At 61.3% G+C, this 14,954-nt stretch overlaps 1 protein-coding gene across 1 annotated transcript in view; it reads left to right on the top strand.

Annotated features, from left to right (window-relative positions):
* The window catches only part of CACNA1S (calcium voltage-gated channel subunit alpha1 S), a 57,441-nt gene that overhangs the window by 33,500 nt on the left and 8,987 nt on the right, over nucleotides 1-14,954 (top strand). The window contains exons 20-33 of the mRNA XM_055144214.1: nucleotides 947-1,053; nucleotides 1,327-1,414; nucleotides 2,184-2,291; nucleotides 3,890-3,942; nucleotides 4,159-4,305; nucleotides 4,464-4,665; nucleotides 4,885-5,043; nucleotides 6,570-6,680; nucleotides 6,962-7,045; nucleotides 11,224-11,280; nucleotides 12,190-12,318; nucleotides 12,422-12,487; nucleotides 13,088-13,179; nucleotides 13,921-14,080. Of these exons, the coding sequence (XP_055000189.1) occupies nucleotides 947-1,053; nucleotides 1,327-1,414; nucleotides 2,184-2,291; nucleotides 3,890-3,942; nucleotides 4,159-4,305; nucleotides 4,464-4,665; nucleotides 4,885-5,043; nucleotides 6,570-6,680; nucleotides 6,962-7,045; nucleotides 11,224-11,280; nucleotides 12,190-12,318; nucleotides 12,422-12,487; nucleotides 13,088-13,179; nucleotides 13,921-14,080 (1,563 nt within the window). The remainder of the gene's footprint in view (nucleotides 1-946; nucleotides 1,054-1,326; nucleotides 1,415-2,183; nucleotides 2,292-3,889; nucleotides 3,943-4,158; nucleotides 4,306-4,463; nucleotides 4,666-4,884; nucleotides 5,044-6,569; nucleotides 6,681-6,961; nucleotides 7,046-11,223; nucleotides 11,281-12,189; nucleotides 12,319-12,421; nucleotides 12,488-13,087; nucleotides 13,180-13,920; nucleotides 14,081-14,954) is intronic.

Genomic DNA, 14,954 nt, shown 5'->3' with positions numbered 1-14,954 from the left:
TGCAGGGCCCAGGGCCCAGGGGGGCTTTCAGCTCAGAAGCGGGTGGGATCCTGGACCGCATGACAACACATATGTCACACCACCCATACTCCAAGGGGACCGCACCATGTTTGATGGGGTTTAAAGTAGGAGGCAACCAATCTTAGAGGGAAATATGTTTTTTACAGATATAGCTATATATAAGCACACAAGCCTCAACCTTTAATAACATGTTAGTGATCTCTTACAGAAGGGCTTAATGGCCCTGCGTGAAATACAATAATCTTCACACTCTCCTCTAAGGAAACTTTTTGGGAGCATTTTCAGTGGTTTTTCATGACAAACAATACAAAATAAATTATTTCGGTTCTGCTTTGGGGCAGGGGCTGGGGTTCAGGATGGAAACATCCAAAATATGGTGGTGGGAAGGTGTCATGGTGGTGGGGTTGGTGTTTGAATGTTAAATGTAACTAAATATTGTGAACTGTAGCCCTGTAGCACTGTTGTCCCATTGTTCATCGATTTGCTCGAGCAGGCACCAGTAACGACTCCATTGTGAGACTTGTTGTTACAGTTTTTGGCATATCGAATGCGCCACAGGGAGCTTGCCAGGCTCTGCCATGTGGGCTAGATACTTTATAAAAGAAAAGCAAATTAAAAAAAATAGAAGCGGATGGGAGGGTGCCCACCTATCACCGGCCACATCTGTGTCTTGAAGCAGCCCCCCACCCCCCGTTGTTCCCCTGGCATTGAAGCTAGAGACCCTTGGAGAGGGCGACCAGCTGCCCCCAGCGGCCTCTGTGTGTCTAAAGCTGTTGACCCAGAGTAGAGGGAGGAGCTCTCAGGACATGGGGCCCTCAGGAAGTTCTGGCTGATACAGACTGGGCAGGAGGCTGTCTGGAGAAGCCCCTGCACGGGGTCAGGCCTGTGCCCCCTGCCCAGCCCCCCGGGCCCCCTCTCTCTGCAGATGACCACCTTCGGGGCCTTCCTGCACAAGGGCTCCTTCTGCCGCAACTGCTTCAACATCCTGGACCTGCTGGTGGTCGCCGTGTCCCTCATCTCCATGGGTCTGGAGTGAGTGGGGCCGGGGTGGGGGGCACCAGGCACGAGGCCCTTGGGCCCTGGGGGTGCCCCCAGTGACTGTGCTCGGGACAGAGAGACATCCGGGGGACTAGACTAAAGACACCCCCTTCCGCTCAGTGGGCAGTGTGGGTGCTGCCCTGGGCTGAGTCCAGGGCAGATGGGCACCTTAGGGAGCTCGCCAGGGCGTGTTCTGGGGTTCAGTGACAGCCTGGGGCCAGGCTGGGGGCTGCACCAGCTGCCCTCAACTCCACTTTGCGCCCCCAGGTCCAGCGACATCTCAGCGGTGAAGATTCTGAGGGTGCTGCGGGTGCTGCGGCCACTCCGGGCCATCAACCGAGCCAAAGGGTTGAAGGTGAGGATAAGGCGGACCCTGGGGGACGCGCGGACCCCTCACCCAGGGCGGAAACCAGGGAGAAGCAGCTGAGGGTGAGGCAAATCCCTGGGAGAAGCAGTGAGAGGGTCAGGAGGACCCCTGGGGAGCAGATAGAGGGTTTGGTGGACTCCCGGGAGAAACAGCGAGAGGGTCGGGTGGTTCCCTGGGGGAAGCAGCGAGAGGGTCGGGCAGACCCCCCAGGAGAAGCAGTGAGAGCTGCCGGCAGCACTGCCCTCTGCAATGGGGTCCCACAGTAGTGGGGACTGGCAGAGCCTCCAGCATACCCTTGGTCCCGCGGGGTCCCTCGGCGTACAGACCCCCTGTTCCCACTGGGTCCCTCGGGGTGCAGACCCCTGTTCCCACTGGGTCCCTCGGGGTGCAGACCCCCTGCCCCCACGGGGTCCCTTAGGGTATAGACTCCCTGCCCCCGTGGGGTCCCTTGGGGTGCAGACCCCCTACCCCCGCAGGGTCCCTCAGGGTGCAGACCCCCTACCCCCGAGGGGTCCCTTGGGGTGCAGACCCCCTGCTCCCGTGGGGTCTCTCGGGGTGCAGACTGCCCTGTCCCCACGGGATCCCTCAGGGTACAGACCCTCTGCCCCCGAGGTCCCTTGGGGTACAGGCTCCTGCTCCCTCGGGGTCCCTCGGGGTCCCTCGGGGTGCAGACCCCCTGCCCCCGCGGGGTCCCTCGGGTACAGACCCCCTGCCCCCTCGGAGTCCCTCGGGTACAGACCGCCCTGCCTCCCCCCAGCACGTGGTGCAGTGCATGTTCGTGGCCATCAGCACCATCGGGAACATCGTGCTGGTCACCACCTTCCTGCAGTTCATGTTCGCCTGCATCGGCGTCCAGCTCTTCAAGGTAACTGAGGGACCCCCAAACGGTAGGCGCCGAGCCCCTCGAGTGCAGTCTCCATGTGACGCTGGCCGTCTGGAAGGTTCCCCCGGCCCAGCTCTGTTCTTTCCCACCCCCAGCACGGAGGCCGGACCACCCCTCCCTGCTCTCACTCCCCGCTCGCCCCCCCAGGCCTGTCTGGGCTGATGCCCCGCCCTGGCCCGCCCCCTCAGCATGCCTCCTACACCCCTGTCCTCGCTGGCATCGTTCCCGGCTGGCATAACCCACTCCTGGGGCAACACCCATCTGCTTCCGGGAACCGCCTGGGGGTGCTGTACCTTCCCCTCAATTCCCCTTGGAATTTTTCTTGTCTGCACCCCTGAGCTGCCTTCCGAGGGCATGGTGGGTTGCCAGTCTTCCCCAAGACCCCGACATCGAAGGTGTTTTGACTTGGGGCACTCAGGGCTTGACTCCTGACTGCCTGGGACTCACCCCGGTGATGCTTGTGGGGCTGTGAGCAGGGCTGGGGGTCAAACCCTGGAGCGACCGAGCGTCTCAGGGAGCCTGAGCCCCGCTCCATTCACTCACCTGCATCCTGGCACATTCCCGGGGCCAGCGACCGTCAGCTGCTCCTGCGTGCGGCTTGGGGAGTGCGGTGGGGGCGGGGGGCAGCACACTGAGGGGGTCTCCCCGGGGCCCCAGGAGGGGGCACAGGAAGGACAGGCAGGCAGGTCGGGGGCGAGACTGAGCTGGCTTAGCCTCAGACCATGCAAGGACACTGGGAGTCGGTGGGGTCTCCCTGACTCGAGCCAGCCCAGGGCTGCCCCCCGCACCCCAGATTCTCCCCTGCAGGCCGGGGGCTCCTGGGAGGCTCACGTGTTGATTCACCCCTCACCCTGGCGCTGGCTGATGCTCCCGACTTGGGATCCTTCCCGGGCCTTCAGCCCCCGCCGCTCCCAGAAGGCGTCGCTCCGTGAACTCAGCCGGTCCCTGGTCTGACGGGGGCTGCCCCCACCCTGCATCTTCCTCTTGCAGAGCTCAGGGGCTCTGGCCCTGGCAGCCCCCACCCTCAACTCTTCTGAGCAAGTGCTAGAATCAGTCTTGGGGCTCAGAGAGCCCACCGTGGGGCCCCCATTCAACTCTGACCCCGAAGACACCACCCCATTGGGGAAGGGAGGGAGGGGCCGGCCCCATTTGCACTGAGGGAGAAAGGCTGCTCCAGGGTCATCGCCCCCCCAAGAGGACAGGCTCCTCCTTCCCCACCCCCTCCAGCTCCCACCCCCAGCTCTACCCTGCTTGTCACTCATGTCTCCATGACAACATCTCTCCTCCCTCACCTTCCCTCCCGTCCCTCCTCTGATCCTCCCTGCCCTCCTCCCTGCCCTCCTCTCCTTGTTCCCTTCTTCTCCTTTCCCTTGCCCGCCCCTCCTCCCCATCCTCCCTCCCTGCCCTCCACCTTCCCCTCCTTCCTCCCCCCTCCCCTCCTGGTCCCACTCCTTCCTCTCCCTCCTCCTTCCCCTCCTCCCACCTGTTCCATCCTTCCTCTCCTCCTCCTCCCCCTCCTCCCCCCCTCCCCTGCCTCCCCTCCTTCTCCCTCCCTCCACCCCCTGCCCCACCTGGCACAGGGAATGTTCTTCAGCTGCACTGACCTATCCAAGATGACCGAAGAGGAGTGCAGGTGTGTTTCTCCGATGGCTGAGGGTGTCCCGTAGGAAGCCCCCTAGAAGGGGCATCAGGTGCAGGGGGTGGCAGGCAGACTAGGGAGATGGAAGGGGGTCTCCCTTCCTGGGAGGAGAGTGCACAGCAGGGCCTTCTCATCAGGCCAGGCTGGTGGTGGTCTGCGGTGGCCCCCACAGCCAGCCGGGGGCAGTGACTGTGACGCCCCCGTCCCCAGGGGCTACTACTACGTGTACAAGGACGGGGACCCCACTCAGATCGAGCTGCGGCGCCGGGAGTGGGTGCACAGTGACTTCCACTTTGACAACGTGCTCTCGGCCATGATGTCCCTCTTCACCGTGTCCACCTTTGAGGGGTGGCCTCAGTGAGTGGGGCTCGGGGCTGCCCAAACCCACTGCCCCCCAAGGCGGGTGGGTGAGCCCCTGGGGCTCAGGTGGCTCCCAGGGCAAGGCCTCCCCTGTGCACCCCAGCTCCCCTCCCTGGGTTCCCCGGCCCCAGCCCCCATCTCCGTGGCCCACCCAGGCTGCTGTACAAGGCCATCGACTCGAACGCGGAGGACGTGGGCCCTGTGTACAACAACCGGGTGGAGATGGCGGTGTTCTTCATCATCTACATCATCCTCATCGCCTTCTTCATGATGAACATCTTCGTGGGCTTCGTCATCGTCACCTTCCAGGAGCAGGGCGAGACCGAGTACAAGAACTGCGAGCTGGACAAGAACCAGGTGCCGCTGGCGCCCCAGGTCCCCGGCCAGGGCACGCCCACCCCACAGGCAGCCGGGACCTCTCCGGCGGGCAGGGCCGTCCCCTGGACTGGGCCCCAGGAGGAGCCTCGTACCCTGCTCCGGGCAGTCGGGGTTCCCTCCGGACCCAGTGTGGGCGTGGGGGAACCGCCTCACCCCGGGTGCCGCCTGACCCTCGTCCCGCCCCGGTTTGTGCCTCAGCGCCAGTGTGTCCAGTACGCCCTGAAGGCCCGCCCGCTGCGGTGCTACATCCCCAAGAACCCCTACCAGTACCAGGTGTGGTACGTCGTCACCTCCTCCTACTTCGAGTACCTCATGTTCGTCCTCATCATGCTCAACACCATCTGCCTCGGCATGCAGGTGAGGCCGGGGCACAGGGCTGGCCTCCCCATCACCCACCTGTCCCCGAGCCTGGCGCTGAGTGTGACTGGAGTATGGGTGGGTGCGTGTGTGTGTGCGTGTGTGGGTGTGTGAATGTGTGTGAGGGCGGGTTGTAAGCACATGTGTATCTGTCTGAGTGAGCAGGTGTGAGTGTGTGAGTGTAGTCAGAGTGTGTGGCTGTGTGAGTGTGGCTGGGTGCGAGACGGAGTGTGTAGGTGGGGTACTGTATGTGGGAGGGGTGTGTGAGGGGGCGGGTGTTTGTGTGGCTGTGTGAGTGGGGGGGCTGTCGCTGTCACCGGCTGGTTGGGCTCAGTGGAAGGGCCCGCCCGGGAAACAGGAAGCGTCTTCTCTTTCCCTCTTGGCTTCAGCGGGGTGACAGGGCACAGGTGTACTTGGAATTAGACCTTAGAGTCCGCCTGAATTCTGTCTGCACAGAAATGGGCTCCGGGGCCACATACAACCCACGGGGAGGATGTGGACAGGGTCCCCCGACCCCAAACCAACAGGCCCAGACTGGGCAGGAACTTTGGCTCAAGGGAGGGGGGTGGTCCTGACAATACTTGGAGGAAAGGGGAGCGCCCAGGCCCCCTGCCCTCCCGGGAGAGCTGGTGGGAAGGCTGAGGTCTCTCCAACTTTCAGAAGAAGGATTTAGGTGGCCAAGGAGGGAGGTCAGGGGCTGAGGCTTTGGAGACCTCTCGGGACCGCGGGCCAATCTCGGACCGGAGCCCTCGGCCCCGACTCAGTCCTGTGACTGAGCTGCCAGCAGTTCCCGGGCACCCTCCCTCCCTGCCCCAACAGCAGACACACACGAGCTGCCGCCTGGCACTCTGGGTTGAGCAGATAGACCCACTCAACAGCTCTTGGAATTAGGGACCTTTCAGAGGTTTTCCCGGATGAGAAGTCAGTGAGGGCGGTGGGTGGGTCAGAGCGACAGAACAGTAGGTAGGACTCCTGCCCTGCGAGTGGCTCATCCCCCGGCACCCCCTATGGGCCCCCAAGCAACCCGGGAGTAATTCTTGAGAGCCAGGAGTAACCCCTGAGCACAGATGGGTGTGGCCCAAAAACAACACTAGAAAAGAAGAAAGAAAGAGAGAGGGAGGGAGAGTGGGAAGGAAGGAGAGAGGAGGGAGGGAGGGAGAGAGGAAGGAAGCAAGGAAGGAAGGAAGGAAGGAAGGAAGGAAGGAAGGAAGGAAGGAAGGAAGGAAGGAAGGAAGGAAGGAGAGAAGGAAGGAAGGAAGGAAGGAAGGAGAGAAGGAGGGAAGGAAGGAAGGAAGGAAGGAAGGAAGGAAGGAAGGAAGGAAGGAAGGAAGGAAGGAAGGGAGGGAGGGAGGGAGGGAGGGAGGGAGGAAGGAAGGAAGGAAGGAAGGAAGGAAGGGGAAAGAGAAGGAAAGAAGGGAGGAAGGGGAAAGAGAGAAGGGAGGAAGGAAGAAGGAAGGAAGGTGGGGAGGGAGGCAGTGCGGAGGGCCCCAGGAGAGGAAGAGTGAGCCCCTCCCCATCTCTGCCAGCACTACAACCAGTCCGAGGAGATGAACTACATCTCAGACATTCTCAACGTGGCCTTCACCATCATCTTCACGTTGGAGATGGTCCTCAAGCTCATCGCTTTCAAGGCCCGGGTGAGTGAGTGGCCATCAGCCTCAGCTGCCAGACCAGTCTGTCTGTCCATCCGTCCATTCAGCACTTCCTGCTACCATCCTACCCAAAGCAGTCCAGAGGCTCAGGCTGTTTCCCTGTCCAGCTGACCAGGTCCCAAACACCCTTTGCCTTCCCTCCATTGCCCCCCGCTCCCCAACCCCAACGTTGTTTCAGGCTGAGTGGGAGCACTGCTGCCCTCTGCTGGCCGCCAGCGCTCCAGCCTCTCCACGCTCACACCGGATGCTCGGGGTCTCCCTGCCAGGGCTATTTCGGAGACCCCTGGAATGTGTTCGACTTCTTGATTGTCATCGGCAGCATCATCGACGTCATCCTCAGTGAAATCGACGTGAGTATCAGGCAGGAGCAGCCGGCACCGGGCTCCTTGTTCCACCCACACATCTTGGCGGGGTCTCCCTCCCACCCCGCATGTACCGCATGGCCACTCCTGCCCTGGACTTCCCGAGGTGGAGGAGTCACCTCTGTGGAGTGGACTGGGGTCTCGGGTGAAAGGTGTGATCTAGGAGAGAGCTGGAGCAAGAGGGAGAGGTCGGCTCTGAGTGGGGCAAGCAGGGAAGGCTTCCTGAAGATAGTGACATCTGAAGGGAAAGGAGGTGATGGCGGCCGATGGAGGGCTCCAGAGGCAGGGCTGCCTGGGTAGAGGTGTGACGCCCAGCAGGGCTTGGATTTGGCAAAAGCAAGAGAAACAGGGGTGGGGCTGGCGCTGGGGTTGGGAGGGCTTGTACTTTGGTCTGTGGTGGTGGGAAGCCACGGAATTTTTTGAGCAGGGCAGAGGGTGGATTGGAGCCAAACATTGGGTTGCTAGTGTGGCGAGTCCAACCAGCAGTGCTCGTGGTGACAAGCCAGGCGACTTAGAGGCAGGGAAGGCGAGGGAACCAAGAAGACATTGGAGACAGAGATCTGCAGAAAGGCCGGTGGGGGTGGGCAGAGTCGTGGGGTTGAGGGTGTAAGAGCACCGTAGTGCCACTGCACGGGAGTGCCTCGTCCTGAGAGCTTGGGGGACACCGAGACCAGGGGAGCAGTCAGGGCACAGCTCCCTGGGTCCTCACAGGTGTGATTCTGAGAGTTGGGGGCTCTTCGTGAGATTTAAGTCTGGCGTGCACTCTGCAAGCAGCGGGGGACACAGGGCTGGCCCGAAAGCAGGCAGGGCCTCCGGGGCGTGGGGGATGCTGGCTCCCACACTCCGGGGGCCGAGCTGAGCGCAGACCAGCGGTGTCCTGTGTCACAGAAAATGAGGGCCAGGGGCTGGAGCGATAGCACAGCGGGTAGGGCGTTTGCCTTGCACATGGCCGACCTGGGTTCAATTCCCAGCATCCCATATGGTCCCCTGAGCACCGCCAGGGGTAATTCCTGAGTGCAGAGCCAGGAGTAACCCCTGTGCATCGCCAGGTGTGACCTGAAAAAAGCAAAAAAAAAAAAGAAAGAAAAGAAAATGAGGGCCAGATGCAAAGGAGAGTTTCTTTGCCTCGCTTTTGAGAGTGTTTGTTTGTTTGTTTGTTTGTTTGTTTCCTACTGGGCCCACACCCAGCGGTGCTCAGAGCTTACCTTGGCTCTGTGCTCAGGGGTCGTTCTTGGCAGGCTTGGTGGACTATATCGGGTGCCAGGGATTGGCCGCCTGCAAGACAAATGCCCAACCTAGTGTACTATCGCTCTGGCCCCCCTTGAAGAGTCATTTTTGTTTTGATTTATTTGGGGGAGGGGCACACCTGACGGTGGTCAGTGGCTACACCTGACTCTGGGCTCAGGGATTGCAACGGTGATGCTCAGGGGGCCAGGGGGTGCCAGGCTGGGGACAGTGGTGCGAGCTGCTGGCACCAAGAGTCTGTAAGATCAGGAGAGGGGACACCAGCTGAGGTGAGTTGGAGCCTTTGACTCCCTGTCTTCCGTCTTGTCGAGTCCTGCTCAGCAAGATGGAGCCTTGAATAAGGGTCACCCCCAGGAGCAGGGGGTCAGGAGGTTAGCACACTGGGGGGGTTGAAACGCAGCCCTGAGATAAAGGCTGAACAGGGGGGAACAGCCCCAGGAGCTGGACCCAGAAGTGAGATGGAGAGAAAGAGGCTTATGTGTGTGGGGGGGGGCAGTAGGGGGCCAGAGGATGGTGCTGGAACCCCGGGCGGCGGGGGTAACCGGGCAAGGCGGAGCGCAGAAGGTGCCCTTGGTCCCAGTGATGAAGACACTGAGGCAGGATCTTGGCTTCCTTGTTGATGACTGTGGAATCTGGCCTGGGAACATGATCCCCACCGTGAACAGAACCGGCAGTGATAGACACAAGCCCACCTGCTCCCATCTCGGACCTAGGGCCGGAGGTTGGTGGTATTCCTGAGGAAAACCCATGTTTTAGATATGAAGTTGTATGGGCTGTGATGTGTGTGGTCTACGTGGGTGTGAGTGTGACACGGGGGGTGTGAGGTGTGTAGGGCGTGAGGTGTCAGTGAGATGTGTGGAGTATGTAGGATGTGAGGTGTAGATGTGTGGTGTGCAGAGAGACGTGTGTGTGAGGTGAGTGTGTATGAGATGTGTGTGAGAGGTGTGTGTGTGAGAGGTGTAGAATGTGAGGTATATGAGAGATGTGTGTGAGTGTGTGGTATAAATATGAGGTGTGTGAGAGGTATGTGTGTGAGGTGTGTGTGAGAGGTGTAAAGTATGAGGTGAGAGGTGTGTGTGAGCATAGAATGTGAGGTGTGTGAAGTAAGTAGGATGTGAGGTGGACATGTACAGTGTGCAGAAAGGTGTGTGAGAGGTATCTCTGTGTGCGGTATGTGTGAGAGGTGTAGAATGAATGTGAGGCATAGGAGAGGTGTGTGTGTGGTGTAGAATATCAAATGTGTGAGAGGTATGTGTGTGAGGTGTGTATAGGAGGTGTGTGTGAGAGGTGTATGCGTAATGTATGTATTGAGATGTGTGAAAGGTGTATGTGTTAAGTGTATGTGAGGTGTGTGAGAGCTGTGTGGAGTATGTAGAATGTGAGGTGGATGCATGCAGTGTGCAGAGAAGTGTGTGTGAGAGGTATGTGTAAGGCATCTGTGTGTGAGGTGTGTGTGAGAAGTGAGTGTGTGAGGTATATGTGTGTGACGCGTGACAGGTATGTGTGTGAGGTATGTGTGGGGTGTAAGATGTGAGGAGTGTGAGAGTGTGTGTGAGGTACAGAACCTGAGGTGTGCATATGCGGAGCTGGGTACGTGTGCACTGTCGACTTCCTTCCACATCCCAGTGGAGTGGAGCAGCGCTTGACACGAGCAGCCAACAGAGCAGCCTCTAGACAGCTCAGGTATCAGCCAGAGCAAAGCTGTTTTTGCTGTGGGGACGTGGGATGAGTCGTTTTTTTGGTGGCGGAGCCGGATCTGAGGCCCTGAGGGAACTAGAGTGAGCTGGGAGGGAAGTGCGGGTTCCTCTGGGCCAGCGCCTGCCTGAAGCACCTGAGTGTGACAGGAGTAGCGCTGCCACAGAACTTTCCAGGTCGCAGTGTCTGTTCTGTCCACCCAAGCCCCAGAGGCGCCGTCCCTTGAGCCCGTCATTACATTTCACTGAGTCAAGCCGCCCCTGCTGGGTCCTGGAAGCAAACGTCAGCTGCTGGCCTTGAGCCCTCTGACACCAGGCGGGTCCCCAGAAGCTGACCTGTTGGCCTGGCTGGGGACAAGTCCTGACGGATAAAGGGTTGAGAGCAGGGTCCGGGGCAGGGAGAAGCTGCTGATGAGAGACCCCAGTGAATTAGAGGGCTGGAGCCTGTGAGATAGTACAGGGGCTAGAGCAGTTGTCGACCCGGGTTTGATCCTGGGCACCACATGGCCCCCTGAGCACCACCAGGAGTGACTCCTGAGCCCAGAGTAAGTCCTGAGCATCGTCCAAAGATCAAAAGCAAAATCAAAGAATTGGAGGAGGGGACAGACAGGCCCCCCTCCTCGAACTCCAGCTCAGCCATGACCCAGGGGAGAGCCCAGCTCCCAGGGGGACACTCCACCCTCCCCACACCCCCACTTCTGCTCGGTGGAGGTGCTCTCTGAGGGAGATGCTTAGTTCTGCTCTCAGTAGGGGAATCGGGGTCCCAGACACCCCACTGAGGGCTTTGTCCTGGAGGTCAGGCCTTCCACAATCTTCAGGGGCACAGGGGGTTGTCCAGCACCCCTGGATCCAGAGTAAGGGGTGTCGGTGATCTTTGGGGCAGGTGCTTGCCAAGGCTCCCCCTAGGGTGTCCCCAGCCTCACACAAGCTGGACCTCCAGGCAAACCCTGAGCCCTGTGGCAGCTGTAGACAGTCCTAGGGACCCAGTGGCCTGTCCACAGCTGTTGTGGTACCCCCTCCCCTTGCTCCCGGCCCCCAGTCTGCCACCTCCCTCCTCCTGCTTCCTCCTCCCCCCACCCTGTGGCAACCCCTTGGGGTCTTCCTCCCGTGCTCTGCCTTTTCTCTCTTCTCCCTGTTGTGGGTCTGTCCTTTCTCTCTGACCGTGTCCTCACCTCCCTCCCACGTGTCCCTTCCTCTGTCCCCTCCCCTCGTCTCTTCTCTCCACAGACTTTCCTGGCCTCCAGCGGGGGACTCTATTGCCTCGGTGGAGGCTGCGGGAACGTTGTAATTTCAGGCTGCATGAGCCTGCCCCGCACGCCCGCTGCCCGCACGCTCTCCGCCCCCTGCTCGCATGTGTCACCGCCTGCATGGCATGGGGACACCCCGAGTCCTGGTTCCGGAGCAGCCCCGCCCCCAGCCCCAAACTGTCCCGGCCAGGGTGGGCGGGGCTCTGGCGTGGCGCATGCGTGAAGGCAGTGCTTTCTCGAGCCCTGGGAAGTGGGGTTCACCCCCACCCCCTGGATGCAGATGAGAGCATCCGAGGGGACAGGGGCGCTGGTTCAGAAGCTGGGGGACAGGGGCTGGAGCGATAGCACAGCGGGTAGGGCTTTTGCCTTGCGCACGGCCGACCCGGGTTCGATTCCCAGCATCCCATATGGTCCCCTGAGCACTGCCAGGGGTAATTCCTGAGTGCAGAGCCAGGAGTAACCCCTGTGCATCGCCAGGTCTGACCCCCCCAAAAAAGCAAAAACAAAAAACAGAAACTTGGGGACAGGGGTCAGGTACAGGTCCTGGGGACAGAGGCAGTTAGGGGGGATCTGGTGTCTCTGCGGGGTGCAGGAATGGGTGTTGGCCTGACACTCTCGGGGACCCCTGCTTTGCAAAGACTTTGTGGGAGGGGGTGTGGGAGACCCGTAGGGCCCTCGAGAGGCTCTGGGGAGAAGGGACACGAGGCAGGGGTCAGCCCTGGGGTGCCGTGGGCTCTCTGCACGCGCTTGGCTCTCCACGCACCCCCCTTCCTCCCAGCCACACCATCCCCGAACCCCAAGTCTGAGGATGGTGGCAGCAGGACCCAAGAAGTAGGGCTGACCCCCTCTCCCGCCCTGGGCACACACACGGGCCCTCCTGCCCCTCCTCCCCCGGCTCCTCAGCCGTGCGGCCCCCAGACTGACCTCTGGGGCTGCCGGCCCGCAGGACCCCGACGAGAGCGCGCGTATCTCCAGCGCCTTCTTCCGCCTGTTCCGCGTCATGAGGCTGATCAAGCTGCTGAGCCGCGCCGAGGGCGTGCGCACGCTGCTGTGGACCTTCATCAAGTCCTTCCAGGTGTCCGCCGACCCCCAGCCCCGCCCCCAGGGCCCCCCGCCCCCCCCACCCCGCTCCCCAGCCGAGGGACGGGAGGCAGTGCTGACCCTCCGGTCCCACCCAGGCCCTGCCGTACGTGGCGCTGCTCATCTTCATGCTCTTCTTCATCTACGCAGTCATCGGCATGCAGGTGAGCAGGGGGCAGTCCCTGCCCGACAGGCCTCCGGGCACAGGCTGCCCGCTCCCGCTCCCGCCCCCTCCCCGGGACTCCCGGGTCCTGCAGCCAAGAGCTGTGGAGAAGGCGAGGTGGCTCTGCCTCTCAGCCAGGGCTCGGGACTGGGGTGGGGGGTGACTGTCCAGGTGCCTCCAGCTAGGCAGTCAATGCCCAAAGCATCTTTTCTTGTGGGGGAGCCTCACCCTGAGGTGCTCAGGGGTTACACCTGGCAGTGTCAGGGAACCACACGGGGTGCTGGTGATGAAACCTGGGTTGTCAGCATGCAAGGCAAACACCCTGCCTGCTGGACTGTGACTCCAGCCCGCCTATGACCCCCCTCAGCCCTCCCACGGGCCTGCTCAGGGAAGGACGGGTCCCCCTTCCCAGCAGCCCTGGACTGAGGGAAGGACTTTGCCAAGTCTCAGGGAGAATCCCAGGTGTTTGGCCTTGGGGTGCTGAGGCTGGAAGTGATCAGCCTCATGACGCGGAACTGAGGCTGGAAGTGAGGCTTTATAGGAGGAAGTCTCAGGGGCAGACCTGTGCGGGGTCCCTGCCCCCGTCCTATGTGATTGGCAGATGTTCGGGAAGATCGCGCTGGAGGACGGGACCCAGATCAACAGGAATAACAACTTCCAGACGTTTCCCCAAGCCGTGCTGCTGCTGTTCAGGCATGAGTGTCTCCTGCCCCGCCCCCGCCCTGTCACCACGTCACCTACACCGCCACAGCAGCCTGGCCCCTGGGCACCTAGCATACTGCCTCCTCGCAGTCCTTGCGGGGGGCCTGGGGGGGGGGTCCATTCTTTGGGGCATCTGCCCCACCCCGGCTCTGACCCACGCCGCTATCTCAGTCCTTGTACAAGTGTCCCCAGGTCTTTATCTGTGCCGGGTCTTGCCCCCGTCCTCGGTCTTGCCACAGGACACAGAGTCCGAGGTTCGGGCCCGGTGCATCCAGCAGGCTGAGCACCTGTGCTGTTTTCTGGAGGTCCCGGGTCAATCCCGGGTTCCGCGGGGCCCTCCCTGAGCACCGTCGGGTATGCTCATGAGCCCAGACTTAAGGAAAGAGGAGGGGCAAAGCTCCTCGTGAGGGCCAGGGAGCCCCAGGCTCTGACCCAAGCCCTGAGCTTGGGGCTCTCTGGCCACCGCCCCCCACCAGCCATATGAGCTGTGGGGTCTTTGACCCCATGCATGATCCCCCTCTTTTGCCCTTGCCGGGAATGGCCCAAGAGAGGTAGAACAATGAGCTCACAGCCTCCTCCTGGGGAAACTGAGGCCCAGCTCACACTGGGATACCCAAGGACACTCACCCCCTATCCCTGGGGGACGGCCCAGGCTGCTCACATGTCCACTCCTGCTCCTGCCATGCCGCCCCCAGTGCTGAGGCCGACAGGGGCCCCACTGCTGTGTTGCAGGTGTGCCACGGGGGAGGCGTGGCAGGAAATCCTGCTGGCCTGCACGGACGGGAAGCGCTGTGACCCCGAGTCCAAGTTTGCCCCGGGCGAGGAGTACACGTGCGGCACCAACTTCGCCTACTACTACTTCATCAGCTTCTACATGCTCTGCGCCTTCCTGGTGAGGCCTGCCCCCCATCCCGGGAGCCGTCAGGGGTCCTGTGGGTGACAGTCTCAAGCTGCAGGCCAGCTGGGTGAAGGTGGTTTTGGAGAGTTTTGCCCCGCTCTGGAGGGAGCATTGCAGCCTCCCATGGTTTCTGGGATCTCAGAGGCCACGCGTGATCAGCAGACCCCGAGGCTTTGTCCAGCGCAGGGCAGGCCTGTCCCCGTTGCTGGGAGAAGCAGCCCTGTCTACTGAGTCTGTTTGGGTGGGCTGCAGAGCTGGCAGGGACCCACCCAGGCTCCACCCTCCGCACTCCAGATGGTTCCCCCTAGCCCACCAGAAGTGATCCCTGAGCACAGAACTGGGGGAAAGCCCTAAACAGAGGCATAGTCCCAACATGGGAGAAAAAGGAAGGAACGAAGGAAGGGAGGGAGGGAGGGAGGGAGGGAGGGAGGGAGGGAGGGAGGGAAGGAAGGAAGGAAGGAAGGAAGGAAGGAAGGAAGGAAGGAAGGAAGGAAGGAAGGAAGGAAGGAAGGAAGGAAGGAAGGAAGGAAGGAAGGAAGGAACTACAATGGTTTGCAGGAGCCTGGGGGCCTGTCTGGGGCACGGAAGGAGTGTCCTCGCTGGCCCGTGTCCCTCCCACAATCACTCAGAGCTGCCTTTCCAGCCCTGCTGTGGGTCCTGGTCTGGGCTCAGGGCAGGAGACAGATGCCTCAATAAGAAACCTGGCCCCAAGGCTTCCTGGAGTATAGGGGGTGCCTACCCAGGTGGGCACAAATCTTGCATTTTGAGGCCTGAGTTATGTGGCACAGAGTGGAGGCATCCCAAGTCCTGCAGCCTGATTCTGTGTGTGTGTGTGTGTGTGTGTGTGTGTGTGTGTGTGTGTGTGCAG

The sequence above is a fragment of the Sorex araneus genome, chromosome 7 (assembly GCF_027595985.1).
Source record: "Sorex araneus isolate mSorAra2 chromosome 7, mSorAra2.pri, whole genome shotgun sequence".
Lineage (NCBI taxonomy): Eukaryota > Metazoa > Chordata > Mammalia > Eulipotyphla > Soricidae > Sorex > Sorex araneus.
This window is presented reverse-complemented; position numbering and strand designations above follow the sequence as displayed.